The 12,974-nt window shown below is 42.8% G+C and overlaps 1 protein-coding gene across 3 annotated transcripts in view; it reads right to left on the bottom strand.

Moving 5' to 3' along the window:
* FRMPD4 (FERM and PDZ domain containing 4) overlaps positions 1 to 12,974 on the bottom strand; it is a 489,692-nt gene that overhangs the window by 34,461 nt on the left and 442,257 nt on the right. For all 3 annotated transcript variants that reach the window (XM_031445945.2, XM_064482580.1, XM_064482581.1), the window contains exons 5-7: positions 11,517 to 11,562; positions 3,429 to 3,533; positions 605 to 712 (exon numbers count right to left, since the gene is read on the bottom strand). In XM_031445945.2, coding sequence (XP_031301805.1) covers positions 605 to 712; positions 3,429 to 3,533; positions 11,517 to 11,562 — 259 coding nt within the window. The remainder of the gene's footprint in view (positions 1 to 604; positions 713 to 3,428; positions 3,534 to 11,516; positions 11,563 to 12,974) is intronic.

A 12,974-nucleotide genomic window follows, 5' to 3' on the forward strand; every position in this document is an offset into this window, starting at 1 on the left:
GTGGCTCTGAATTAATAGGATGGCTTTGTGACGCTTCCTTTCCACCCCTTCGCCTAAGAAGGAGGCCTCGGTTCTGACTTTTCATGTATCATTTCCATGAAAGTGGTTCCAGCAATGAAAAATAAATGTCATCTTTACATAATTCTACCCCTTGTTTTCACTGGATACCAAAGCAGCATTCAATTAACAGCTAATATCTTCATCGTCTCGGTGGCTGCCACTGCTTGGGAAACCACGCTGGCTTTGGGCGGGGTGCCAAGCCTTCTTGGTGACAGTCACGTGATTTTAATTAAGCAGCAGTTGCATGAACACGACTTGTCCTATAGTTCACGACTGACGGCATATTGTATTGTTTTGCAACACACACATACACACACAGCAGAACCTTCTTAAACTTTTTGTTTGGGTTTGTGTTTAAGTATTCACACGCTACCTTATTTGCCAGTGACATTTTTCATACAAGTTGGTAATAAAAAAATCTCAGAAAAAATTTCAGCACTAAATGGGTAGTTCTGAAGGAAGGTGCTGCCACACAAGACTCACGGTGGGACCCCCGTGCCGTACCTGGCAGCGTCCAGGTATGCAGCTCGGCGGGTCCTCTTACCTTTATGGAGGTGCTGCAGTCAAAGCGGAATGATTTGGTCTGCCCATTTTCCAGATAGACTTTCAAGACATTTGGCATAAAAAGAAGTGAATTATCCTTAACAGTTTCCTATGTAACCAAAACAAATAAACAAAAACAAAAACCAAACCAAAACAAAACAGAACAAAACAAAACAAAACAGAGAGAGAAGGGAGTGGAAGTCAGTCAAATTAGAATTCCACTCTTTGCAGAAGCAGCACATATCTGCAATTAATTCTAATCACAACATAAAAAAAAAAAAATCAAACTCTCTAAGGCCAACCAAAGTATCCCCTTGGTGATATCTGAGTTCAGGTGTTCACAACAAAGTTCTTTTCTAGTTGCAAATAAGTCAGTTGATTCAAATAAAAGATCTTTTCCCATCAGAAAATCAATCAGATGAGGTTTTTTTTTTTTTAATTTAAATCCAAGTTTCCCATTGGGAAACACAATTACAGAAATAATTCCTTTGTAATTAAACCACAGTATTTGGGACCACAGCCCAGACTTCAGCAGAGCAGCATGTCTTGAGGAGAACGAGGACCAGCAGTGATGATGGTGTTATTTCATGCAATGTTTCATCTGATGTTACGTGATATTTCATGTGATGTGTTTCATGTGATATGTTTCACGCTTCATGTGATGTTTCATGGCGGAGGTCATGATGGCGAACCACAAGCATTAACAAGGTTCAAGTTTAAAGTAATTTAGTGAAGTGATTTTTTTAACCCATTTAGAGATGTTCCTTAAATTCGAAGGGGGCATATGAGGAACAGGTTACTGTGTGAAAAGAATAAAATATAAAATCTATAACAAACAGATCATAATATAAAAATAAGTCAAAAAGAGATGCTTGAAACACAACCAAAAGGAAACAAAAGAAAATATTCCTTTGAATTTTCTCCTTAACCAGAAGTAAGGAGAGACGAAAGGGGGAGCAAGAAGACATGCTGGGTAAGTTCCTTGAATCCTTGGAGTGGATTGCATTCCTCACGTGCAGTGGGTCATGAAGTCCCAGGAGTGGCGAGGAAGTCAGCAGTCATGAAAGCATAGTAAGTGCCTTGTTTTACTGATGAGGAAACTGAAGATGAGCTGTCCGGAGATTAGCTAACATCCTCCAGCTGGTCCAGGAGACTCCAGTCCCTAAGTAGGTCCACAGCATGCTGGCCCATGCCTTCCGCTCCGTCCGTTTCTCTCTCCGACTCCCCTGCCCTCCGCTCTTCTCCCGTGTCTTCGCACAGGACTTTCCTGCTACCTATTTCACGGACTTAATGTGGCTCCAAGTCTAGAAGGAAGGCTATCCAATGACTCAGAAGAGCAAGAGCAGACTAGAAAGGAAGCTGGTCACAAAGGCTGAGGGGCAGACCCGAGACCGAACGGCCCTGCCATGCCCAGGCCTGCGGTGACGCAGTGAGGCCACAGGAGATGACCGACCCCCCAGAGCGGTCCCCACATACCAGCTGCCTCGAATGAGTTGTTATATCTAGGGACAAAGTGAAACTGCCACAGCAGCTTCTAGCATCCTGTTCTCTCTAAAGATGCATACACTGATTGCCCAATCTTGTGCTCAGAAGCTTGAGAAAACACAAGGTCAGTTTCCTGTGACCGTCTGTGTTATAGATATCCCGCTGGGGCTGGAACTAACAGCCTTAAACTGGGCCAGCCTTGTTCTGAAATGATGATTATGGTAACTCTGCCTCCAGAGGGGTGGGGAATCACCGAGGTGAGCAGAACAGACCATGGTGTGAATGGGGGCAGAGGGGATGAGGCGGGAGCTGGTCGCTGGGAGGGTAAGGCCACAGCTAAAACGCGCGCGGGCGCCATGGTGACAGCCTTAGCCCCCACCCCACAAGCATCACAACAGTTGGACAGATTGGCCAGCTAACCCCCCGGACTCCACGTGGGGCAGCTGCAGGCCGGCAACTTTTGACTAGAAGACACTTGGACCATGAGTGCCCTGCCCAGGATGTGCAGGCCTGTATCTTCAAATTCAGATCCAGGACCACCCTCAGGGAGGAGTCCGTGGCCCCATCAAGCACGTCATGGACGAGATTTTATCCCTGTGAGTTATGTAAACAACAAGAGCAACAACAAAAGCTGGCATCGCAAAGGTCCAAAAAATACACACGCGCTAGAAGACAGCTTTCTAAAAACGAAAAACACTATGCTATATTCTTTGCAAAAAAAAATTAAGAATAAGCATTCCATTGACACTGGCATTATTCACTTTGAAGATCAATTATGTGCCTGAGTAATCAGGATTTCTATCAAGACCAACTGATGGAGGTCTGGGCAGAATTTCTTCATTCAGGGTTGCATCTAGGAAATGTTTCCATCATTCGAACTTCTTATCATTTTGAAAGAATAGAGACATTTTATTTTGGGTAAGGAAAAACTTAGGGGAAGCCCTTCTCAAAACACAGAAGGAGCTGTCATATGGAAGAACATCTGAGTTGGCAGAATGGGGAGAAATAGGTGAAGGTTTCAAAGAGGCATATTTTACTCAATATGAGGCAAAGTCAGGGATTTCAAATCAAACCAACTCCTTTGCAAAGTAGTGAGGTCTCCAACACTGGAAGCATTCAAGGAAATACCAGACTACGATGTATTCTGGGTCTGTTAGAGGAAACACAGCGAACACAACTGGTGATCCCTCAAGCCCTTTACAATCCTAAGAGTCGACCCCCTTGTGAAATCCATCAACCAATTCTGCATCGATCATTCCAGTGGGGCAACTGGCTCTGCTAAGTGCAAAGCTCTGACCTCAGGGACTCTCTGAGTCACCAGCAGGCTACTGTCAACTCACCGACACTTGGCCATTGATGATGACCTCCTCGGAGAATCGCACTTTGACTGGATTGGACTTTAACCTTGCCTTTTTTGCAGCACTGATAAATGCTGATTTGGGAGACTAGAAAAAAAAAAAAGAAAACATGTGATCCAATTATTGGTAACATAAGACCAACCTTGTAATAGTTGTTTTCTGTCTTTAGCCTCCCAGAAATTTCTAAAGAGTGTTCACTGCTTGCTCAATTCAAGGGCTAAGTACAAATTATGGATGCCATCGGAACCCTGTTCTGCTCGTAAAGTAGTAAGTTTCATTTAGTCACGAACCAGAACTGTAAACAGCAGGTCCCATGTTCTTACTGAGCACATTTCCAAGGATATTATAAATGAGAATTGTAAAAGTATATAAACTCTGCTTTTTAACACAGAGCTTTGAGTAGTGTGGAAGGTGGGTGGTGGTCAAGTCTCACGTTGGGCTGATGATAAGCTGATTATTAATTATCTATTTTAATAAGATGGAGAAGAGTCACTGATAGTTCTGAAATGGTGTATAATCACATTGTTATTCACATTAAGGGCATATGGGCATGTGAGCAGGCAAGCGTGTACACACACACACACACGCAAGTGCAACAGCTTCCACAATTCATGTGCCCGAAACTTGAGTTTCAGCCTCTTTTTGGTAACCTGTGATCCTAGGACCTTCTTGGTCAGGGTAGAGAGGAGACTTTGACTTAAAATGGGAATTCAGCTTCCAGTTCTGCCTCACCTTTTAGGTTCCTTATACTGTCTTTCATCGGAAAGAGGGGCTGAGGGATTCAGCTGGTCTCCCTCAGAAATGGAAAGCACAGTGAGAAAAGCTGCTTAGATCTAGAGCTGTGATCTTGGTAAACTGACATCATCCAAGAAGTATCCTCGTTGCATAGTTTTTAAAAAATTAATTAATTAATTAATTGAAGTATATTCAATTTACAATATTGTGTTACTTTCTGGTGTACAACATAGCGATTCAGTTATACATATTTATATATTCTTTTTCATATTCTTTTAAATTATAGGTTATTACAAGCTATTGACTATAGTTCCCTGTGCTATACAGTAGGACCTTGTTGTTTATCTATTTTATATACAGTAGTTTGTATGTGCTAATACCAAACTCCCAGTTTATCCCTCCCTCAACCCTTTCCCCTTCGATATAAGTTTGTTTTCTATGTCTGAGAGTCTGTTTCCGTTTTGTAAGTAAGTTGATTTGTATCATTTTTTTTTTTAGATTCCACGTATAAGTGATATCATATATTTGTCTTTCTCTGTCTGAGTTATTTTACTTCGTATGATAACCTCTAGGTCCACCCACGTTGCTGCAAATGGCATTATTTCATTCTTTTTTATGATTGAGTAGTATTCCATTGTATACATACATACAAACACATATACGTATACTACAACTTCTTTATCCAGTCATCTGTTGATGGACATTTAGGCTGCTTCCATGTCTTGGCTACTGTAAATAGTGCTGCTATGAACACTGGGGTGCATGTAAGTTTTCGAATTAGAGGTTTTTTCTGGCAATATGCTCAGGAGTGGGATTGCTGGATCATATAACTCTATTTTTAGTTTTTTGAAGTATCACCATATTGCTTTCCATGGTGGCTGCACCAAATTACACTCCCACTGTCTCGTTAAATAGTTTTACCAAAGCCTGAGGAAGGAAACTCAGATCATAGGCATCTACTATGTTGAAGGCACGTCTGTGTATTTTTAAAAAGGACTGCATTCTCTATTGAACCTAATATAGACTTCAACATTTAGCTTAAATCATCCAATTGCTATTTTATAGATTAAAATGGCCCAAATATTGGAAATTGTACATGGTTCAAGCTATGGATTTTCATACTATGCAGCCCTAAGGGACTGAGGCTATTGTGTGAAGAATTCTGGTAGCTGACTCTGGAATCAACACAGAGGCTCAACCTCCGTGTACTGCATTAATCTCAAAGCACAAAAAGCAATTAGGGTGTCCTATACTTTGAATTTCAAGTGGAAAGGGAAGAAAAAAGGATTCCCATCTTTGTCAAATGCAAGTATACTTGAGATCAACTTAAAAATAATACGATGGAATGGATAAGTAAAATGTGGTCCAGCCATACAATGGCATCCTTTTCATCCATAAAAGGAAGGAAGTCCTGATACACGGTACAACATGGATGAGCCTCGAAAGCATGTTAAGTGAAAGAAACCAGACACAAAAGGCCACATACTGTACGACTTGATTCCATTTGTATGAAATATCCAGAACAGGATAATCCATAGAGACGGAAAGTAGGTTTGTGGTTGCCCGGGGCTGGGGTGCAGCGAATGGGGAATGACTGTTGAATGGGTACAGAAGTCAATAGTCAGCAATGGTTGCACAAGACTGTGAGTGCACTTAATGCCGCAGAATTATACAATTTGGTTAAAATACACATAACAGAAATCTACCACTCTATTGTAATAAAACAAAACCACTGTTGGGGAAAAAAACATGATAAAACATGTGCACGTGAATTCCTGCGTGGGGTTCTGCCTCAATACTGAGAAAAGCCTGTTATTTCAAAAGTTCCCCTCCACATCCATCCCCTCCTTCGCTCTGAGCACTGTCTTAGAGGACCGGATGGATAGATGGGTCACCTCCGGAGTTTCAATTCCTCCATTTATGCAACTGTTTTCAGAAAACGGCTGCTCTTTGAAAACAAAACGAAATGAAAGAAAAAACCAAAAAAAACTACAAATGGCTGCTCCTCAGAAGAACTGCTCTGAACGCACTCAACGTGACTTTTAAAAATCCTGGTGTAGAGCCGAAGGGATGTCACGGTGGTGTTCTCTTAGGGATCGTGGCAATTATAGGGCCAAGTTTAGTCATGATTAACGAACAAATCATACAGTAGTGAGTTCATCTGCTTTGGATATGCCATATTTTTTTTAGCTGAAGGGAAAACATTATTTTCCTGTAATGATTTTAAGCAGGCGATATTTATATCGGTACAATGAGCTTAGCGCCAGTGAAGCGGCTGTAATAAAGTTGCCCACAAGAGACACTGCTAATTAGATGAGATGTCTGAATGCGGTAACGCCTCCCTTCTCAGCATTGCTGGGGAATGAAGGATTGCACACGTGTTCAATGTGCCAGATACTAAGGTTTACCCCTTATGCGTCTGAACTTTTCAATGTACTCTTTTAGCACACTTTTCTAAAATCATCTACATAATTTCTTGCTTCAATAGAAAAGTATATTTAACAGAATTTAATTTTGTATGCCTCTCGTTGGATGTAGAATCTTAGAATGCAGTGAGGTTTCCTTGGAAGTACAGTTATATGTTCCTAAAGCAAGTGGCCCCATATAGCAGAACTTGCCGAGCTGGGGATGCTTGTCTCTTCTGTTTGTAGCTGTCACATGCCCACCTCTTGAAGCCTCACTTCTGTATTTATTTACCATGCCCTAATGACAAACCTGGTAATCTAGGAAAACCAGAAAGGAAACTAGATAGCCAGGGTAGTTAAGTAAGTATTATTTTGTACACATTTTGAAGTCAACAGACTTGGGATAAAAGTCAAAGAATCCATACAAACGCATTTTTCTTGTTCTGGATTTGTGACTATTTCATATAATTGACGCACATTTTAAAAATTACTTTTTGGTAATAAAAACATAAGCTCTTCAAGTCTGAAGGTTACTGAATTAGAATCAACAGAGTAATGGCTTCTTCCACTGGCTGGAGTTATTTCTGGTACATGGGGTATGTAAACCAGTCATGACTGCAGTTTTGACTCTGATCTCTCTTTGTGGCTCAAAAACAAACCAAACAAACAAACAACCCCCCCAAACAAACAAATAAATAAACAAAAAACAACCTGCACCACCCAAAAACCTGATGAATTAATTCTTAGCAAGCTTCAGACCATTAAATACTGATCACAAGCATTTCATATCCTGTGGTGGAAATGACAAGTCATTACCATTTAGAATAAGCAGATTCCCCTGCTGTTAATTAATTTTAAGATTAGAGGAACTTTAATCAACCCCTGTACCTCTCCCCAAATTTGTGGGCCACGATAGATGGCTGACATGCTCCTGATGCTTTTAGATACTCTTAGAAGTCCCTAGAACAGAGTTTTTTTTTTTTTAAAAACTACATAAATAAGATAAATCTCTGAAACTGAAGTATAAAGTCTTGAACTTGTGATCCCTGTAGCTCTACAATACTACTTATACAGTAGGCATTGAGGCCTAACTAGCCCACCATTATCTCTGCATGACTTAGTTTGGAGTTCCCCTGAAGCACATCCCAAGACGAGGATTCACAGGCAGGTAGCTGACTGGGGGACGCATGGGTAGGTGAGCAGGGGAAGGGAGACACAGAGGGTGAGGAAGCCAACGAAGCATTCACTGTTAAGTCAGGCACCACTGTGAACAACTGGAGATTAACCCTGCTGGGAGCCTTTGGGAAACAAGGCGGGACACATGCTTCAGGGTTATGCTGACTGCGGAGAGAGGGAGCTGGGGTATTTACCCACGAGCTCCTGTCAATCAGTGATGAAGGGGCTGCTCTTACAAGAGTGATAACTCCTAACGGAGTGCTCCTAGAGCACTTCTGGCTTCATGACCATGCTCCTGTGGCCAGAAAAAGCCCACAGGCAAAGCATCAGCGGCACCCTCAGCTGAAAATTGGGCCTGCATGCTCAGCATGATACATGCCAAGGGGATACATGCTGCATTCTGAGAGCATCTATTGTATTGGAGCTTCCATGAGGAGGTGTGTAGCCTTCCTTGGGTATGCGGAACACACCGGAAGGTAGACGACAGTAAATGAGAGGTAGGCAAGGGGGTCTCTGAGCTCTCTGGCCTAGAAGAAGTCTGATGGAAGGCGAATCAGGGTAGCTCAGAGATGCCAGAACTGAGAGTGACTTAGCCTGAGTCCCATTGAATTGGGGCTGTGTGAGGGGAGGTTACAGAGACTCTTTAAATACTCTCTGTGTCAGGTAATGTTGGACTGGAGCGTTCTGAAAGTCCTCGACTTGGGAACTGTGGAAAGGAAAGAAGGAAGCAGTTGATCAAGAAAGACCTGTAATAAAAAATGGTAACAGTACAAGGAAAGAAAGTGGTCCATCAGAGCAGAACAAACAAAATCCACAAGTGACCCCAAACTTCCTCTTCTAAAATTCCATCCTGAGGAAATGCTACTAAATACAGAGGAAGATTTATACACAGAGCTCTTCTTTGTAGAATTATTTATAATACAAACACATTAGAGACAGGATGAACGGCTTAATGACGGGCATTGGTTAAGTAAATCTTGGTTCAGTGAAATGTTTTACAGCCATGTGTATAATGCTTATAGAGAACCCTTGGCGACATGCAAAATAAAAGTGTGCATGTAATCTGATCTCAGCCACTGACAAGGCCTTGGACTAGAAGACTGGAAGGCACTAGGCCAACATGTTTATACCAGTTGTCTTTTTTTGAGGAAAAGTTCTGCCAACACATATTTTTCTGCTTCTGAATTTCTTTCTGTACTTTCACAATTTTTCTCTAAGAAATAAAGTAAAAATGGTGGAGAGAGAGAGAGCCCTCCATAATACTTAAAATAGAAGGCAAAAGCCTGTTAAATTCTTATCAAACAATTTTGGGCATCCTAAGACTTTGCTCCCAGGCCCCCCTGACCTGGGCCTCCGAGGAGATTGATTACTGGGGCCGGGACATGTTGGGGTGCCCTGGGAACACGTGGAATATGGCAAAAAGGTGTAAACACTGGCTCTGTTTTGACTGGATCTTATTATGCAGAAGAGGTACAACATCAAAAATGCTGACCAGTAAGGTGCAAATAAATTAAAATGCCAATTTTTATCATCTGTAATAAAAGTAGAATTTATGGACTTCTTTTTGGTCTTGGGGATCATTTGTTTCTGTCAATCCTGGTTGCCAAGAGAATGTTTAGGAAATAAATAAAATCTTGGGGAAAATTTTTTTTTAAAGCCATGAGTGTGCTTGTAGGAAAATCCAACCGCAAAAATATAAGTAAAAGTTTGTGGTCTCTTTTCCCATTTGCTCTCCTCTTTCCATTAATGTATTTAAGTAACTTTGGAGTTTCAACTCCTTTATTTCAACTCGTACAATTCAGAGAAGGAAGAAGCCATTTTAGACTGGATTGCTAAGGGGGAAGACTTTAGGCGGGACATGGGTTCCCGAGTCGGGTGATTTTGGTCCCCAGGAACATTTGGCAATGTCTGGAGACATTTTTGGTTGTCAGCACTCAGGGAGAGGATGCTCCCGGCATCTAGTGGATGGAGACCGAGAATGCTGCTGAGACTTGAAAGGTGGGAAGGATTTGGCTAGGCTGAGGAGGAGGTGGCGCGTGGAGCACGTGTTGGGCATGCCAGGAAAGAGGGCTGGTCAAAGGAAGGTCAAAGATGAGCACTCACCTACAATGACTGGCCGGGACTGACGGACTCTGCTGGCCATAAGGACAAGCAACACTCCTAAATGTTGGGGCTAAATGCTGACTTTCAATAGAGCACAGCAGCAGGAGCCACCTGAACTTCTAGAAAATTCCAGATTATCTGTTAAAAGGAACTTCCGTGATTCATGGATAGTAATGAGTATCCATACGAGTCACGCAGAATCAAAGGACAAGCAGAGCAAGCTGAGCAACAAGGCAGAACCCTTAACTGAAATGCAAAATCCTCTAAGTCTACTGCGTGGGATCAAACACTACCCCACATGCAAAAAGGACCTGGTTGGGAGTAAAATGGGTCTGATCTTGCACTGCTAATAGGTTATAAAGTGGGGGAGAGAGAATTCAGGAAAGACAGTGTAAACTCAAATTCCATCAGGAATTTACAGTTGGCCAATCACTTGTATTACATTTGACATTGGCTCCCCCAAAATGTATTTGTCCACCGCAGAGAAATGAGGAAGTGTGGATAGATATGAAGCAGGAGAGAGCGACAACTGGGTGAACTGAAACGATCTAAAAACACAGGAGCTAGACTTTCTGTAGAAGGAACATTGAAGTCACGAGGTGGTGGAGCAGGGGAGGCCCTTGGATGGGATGGCATCTGACCTTCTTCTTATACAGATGAGAGACTGGAGTTCTGAGCCGGTGTGGGAGTCCCCTGTGAAACTGTTAGGAATCAGATCTCAAATCTTGGTTCTTTTACATCCTGCTCTCTCCTTAGATTTCAAATCCAAATGTGTGTGTGTGTGTGTGTAGGTGTGTCAAAGAGGTGGGACTAAAAGTAACAGTCGATATGAAACTGCACTTTTAATATCTGTAGTGATGTCCCCGCATGTCATAACCTGTTGTCTTGGTTGGTTCTAGTTGTGATCTTATCCTATCTTGAATACATATGTTTTTTTCCCTGCCTTTAATGCCTAGCCTATAGCACTGAGAAGGAACGAGGAATCTCATTGGGGTGACGGAAGTGTTCTCAAACCGGATGGTGGTGACGACTGCGTACCTCCATAAACTTTACAAACATCGCTGAACTGTACACTTACGATGGGTGGATGTTACGATATGCAAACTCCACTATGATAAAGCGGTTGGTAACAAAATCATGGGAACTGAAGGCAATACGATTTTCATCATTCCCCACGCTCCTGACCAAGGCTGCTGAATCCAGCTCTGACGGTCACATGATCTCTAAAACTCACCTCTAAAGCAGGTCTCGCTGAAACGTTCAATGTCTCTACCGAATTATTTAGAGGCGGGGTAAGAAAAACAATCATGCTTCGACCTCCTACAATTAGATATTCCCGTTAGATTTGTGGCCCTTGAGCTGGAAACTTAAGAATCACCAGAAAATGCTTGCGTTTTGTGTCATTTCCAGATGTGACAGTTACACAGGACTGAAGAGCTGATTTTCAAGATATTTAGGAAGCACATTACTTTCTTGTCTCTGCAGTGAATGCTTTGTTATCACAGAGTAGCAAATACAAACAATCAAGATGCTTCAACTGGTACTGTGAACGCCTACTATTTTTCTTTGCTGTTATTCATCAGAGGGGAGTGAGAGGAGGAGACCGAAGTCTGGGATCACGCAGTGGCACTTTTACTCGCAGGATACTTACAGGATAAGGCTGAATGACAGTGAGGAGGATCGATTCTTTGCAGCTCCTGTAAGAGGGAAAAACAGCCATATTTATGATGCGCACGGAGCCCGGACTCTAACAGCGACAGTGTTCTTCTGAAACGCAATGTGCGATCGTTGGCGAACGTTCCCTGGGCTCCCAGGGCAGAGAATCAAAAAGCTCAGAAGTGGGCTTTCAGACCACAGCGAAAACCAGAATCCAGTGTTCACCCAGGGGTCACAAACAGCCCAGTGGAAAGCTTCCCATTCAGTTTATGTCGGGTGATATTATCTGCGAAGCCCAACAGCAGGGGCCTAAAATCAAACCCTCCCAGGGAAGACGGATTTTAGAAGCCTCAGCTCAATCTCTTCACACTTTTTCCTGCTCTCAAAATGGACCCTCCCCTTCTGATTTCCCTGTAGCTGCTTAAAATGGTCTGTGGAGTTTTCTGGAAGGGAGAGATTTTTAAAAATTCTATCCATTCCTTGAACATCATTATCTTTTAAAAAACATTTAATTTTTTTAATTTATTTTTAGTGGAGGTACTGAGGATTGAACCCAGGACCTTGTGCGCACTAAGCACGTGCTCTACCACTGAGCTGTACCCTCCCCCGATCATTATCTTCTTAGGGTCAGCATCATGAAAGAAAAAGGTCACTGGAGGTTTCTTAGGTAAAAACAGCATCCCAGCAAACGTGACTTCCCACACTGTGTGGCTTTCAAAGGCTGTAACAACATCACCTAGGACCTTGGGCAGACCAACGTTTCAAACCGGTGCTCACTGGGAAACAATGCTCCCCACAGGGAACACTTTGTAGCTAAGAGCAGCACAATGTAATATAATGGTTTATTTAATTTCCCCCCAGTAACCCAAACCTTTCAAACAACTCAAACCCCTGGGGAAAAATCGCATTATGGGTTATAACAGTTTTTCTTCCTTCCTTCCTTTGTTCCTTTTTTTACCCTGAGTAGAAGAGAGGTTAGCTGCCGCTGTGTGGAGGGGCTGACTTCTTCACTTAAGGTGGTAATTAATTACCTGCATTTGTGGTTTCCCGCCCCAATGAGTCACGCGAAGGGGATGTGTTGTAGTGCTGTTCCCTTGGAGAAGCCACTATGAACTGCCTTTCTAGCATGATGTGCTCGTCTGCCCCGGACTGTGAGCCCATTGCCTGGGGTGGACCATGTGCTGCTGATGTGCCCCCAGCAGCAGTGGGCGTGGGCCCTGAGGGAGGCAGTGGGAGGGGAAAGGCGAGGAATCAATGGAGAGGGAAAGGAGGACTTGAACTCAAGAATCGGAAGAAAAATCAGAATATTTAAGGCTGATGGTGATGGTGGGGAGGAGAATACCCTACTGACAGTGGCCTGTCAGCTTCCATGGGGTCCTGGTTGCCAAGGGTTGGCAGAAGACCCTAATAACTGGAGTGGCAGCCAGTACTCCCGCTGGATGGAGTAACAGAG

This window comes from Camelus dromedarius, chromosome X (genome assembly GCF_036321535.1).
Source record: "Camelus dromedarius isolate mCamDro1 chromosome X, mCamDro1.pat, whole genome shotgun sequence".
NCBI lineage: Eukaryota > Metazoa > Chordata > Mammalia > Artiodactyla > Camelidae > Camelus > Camelus dromedarius.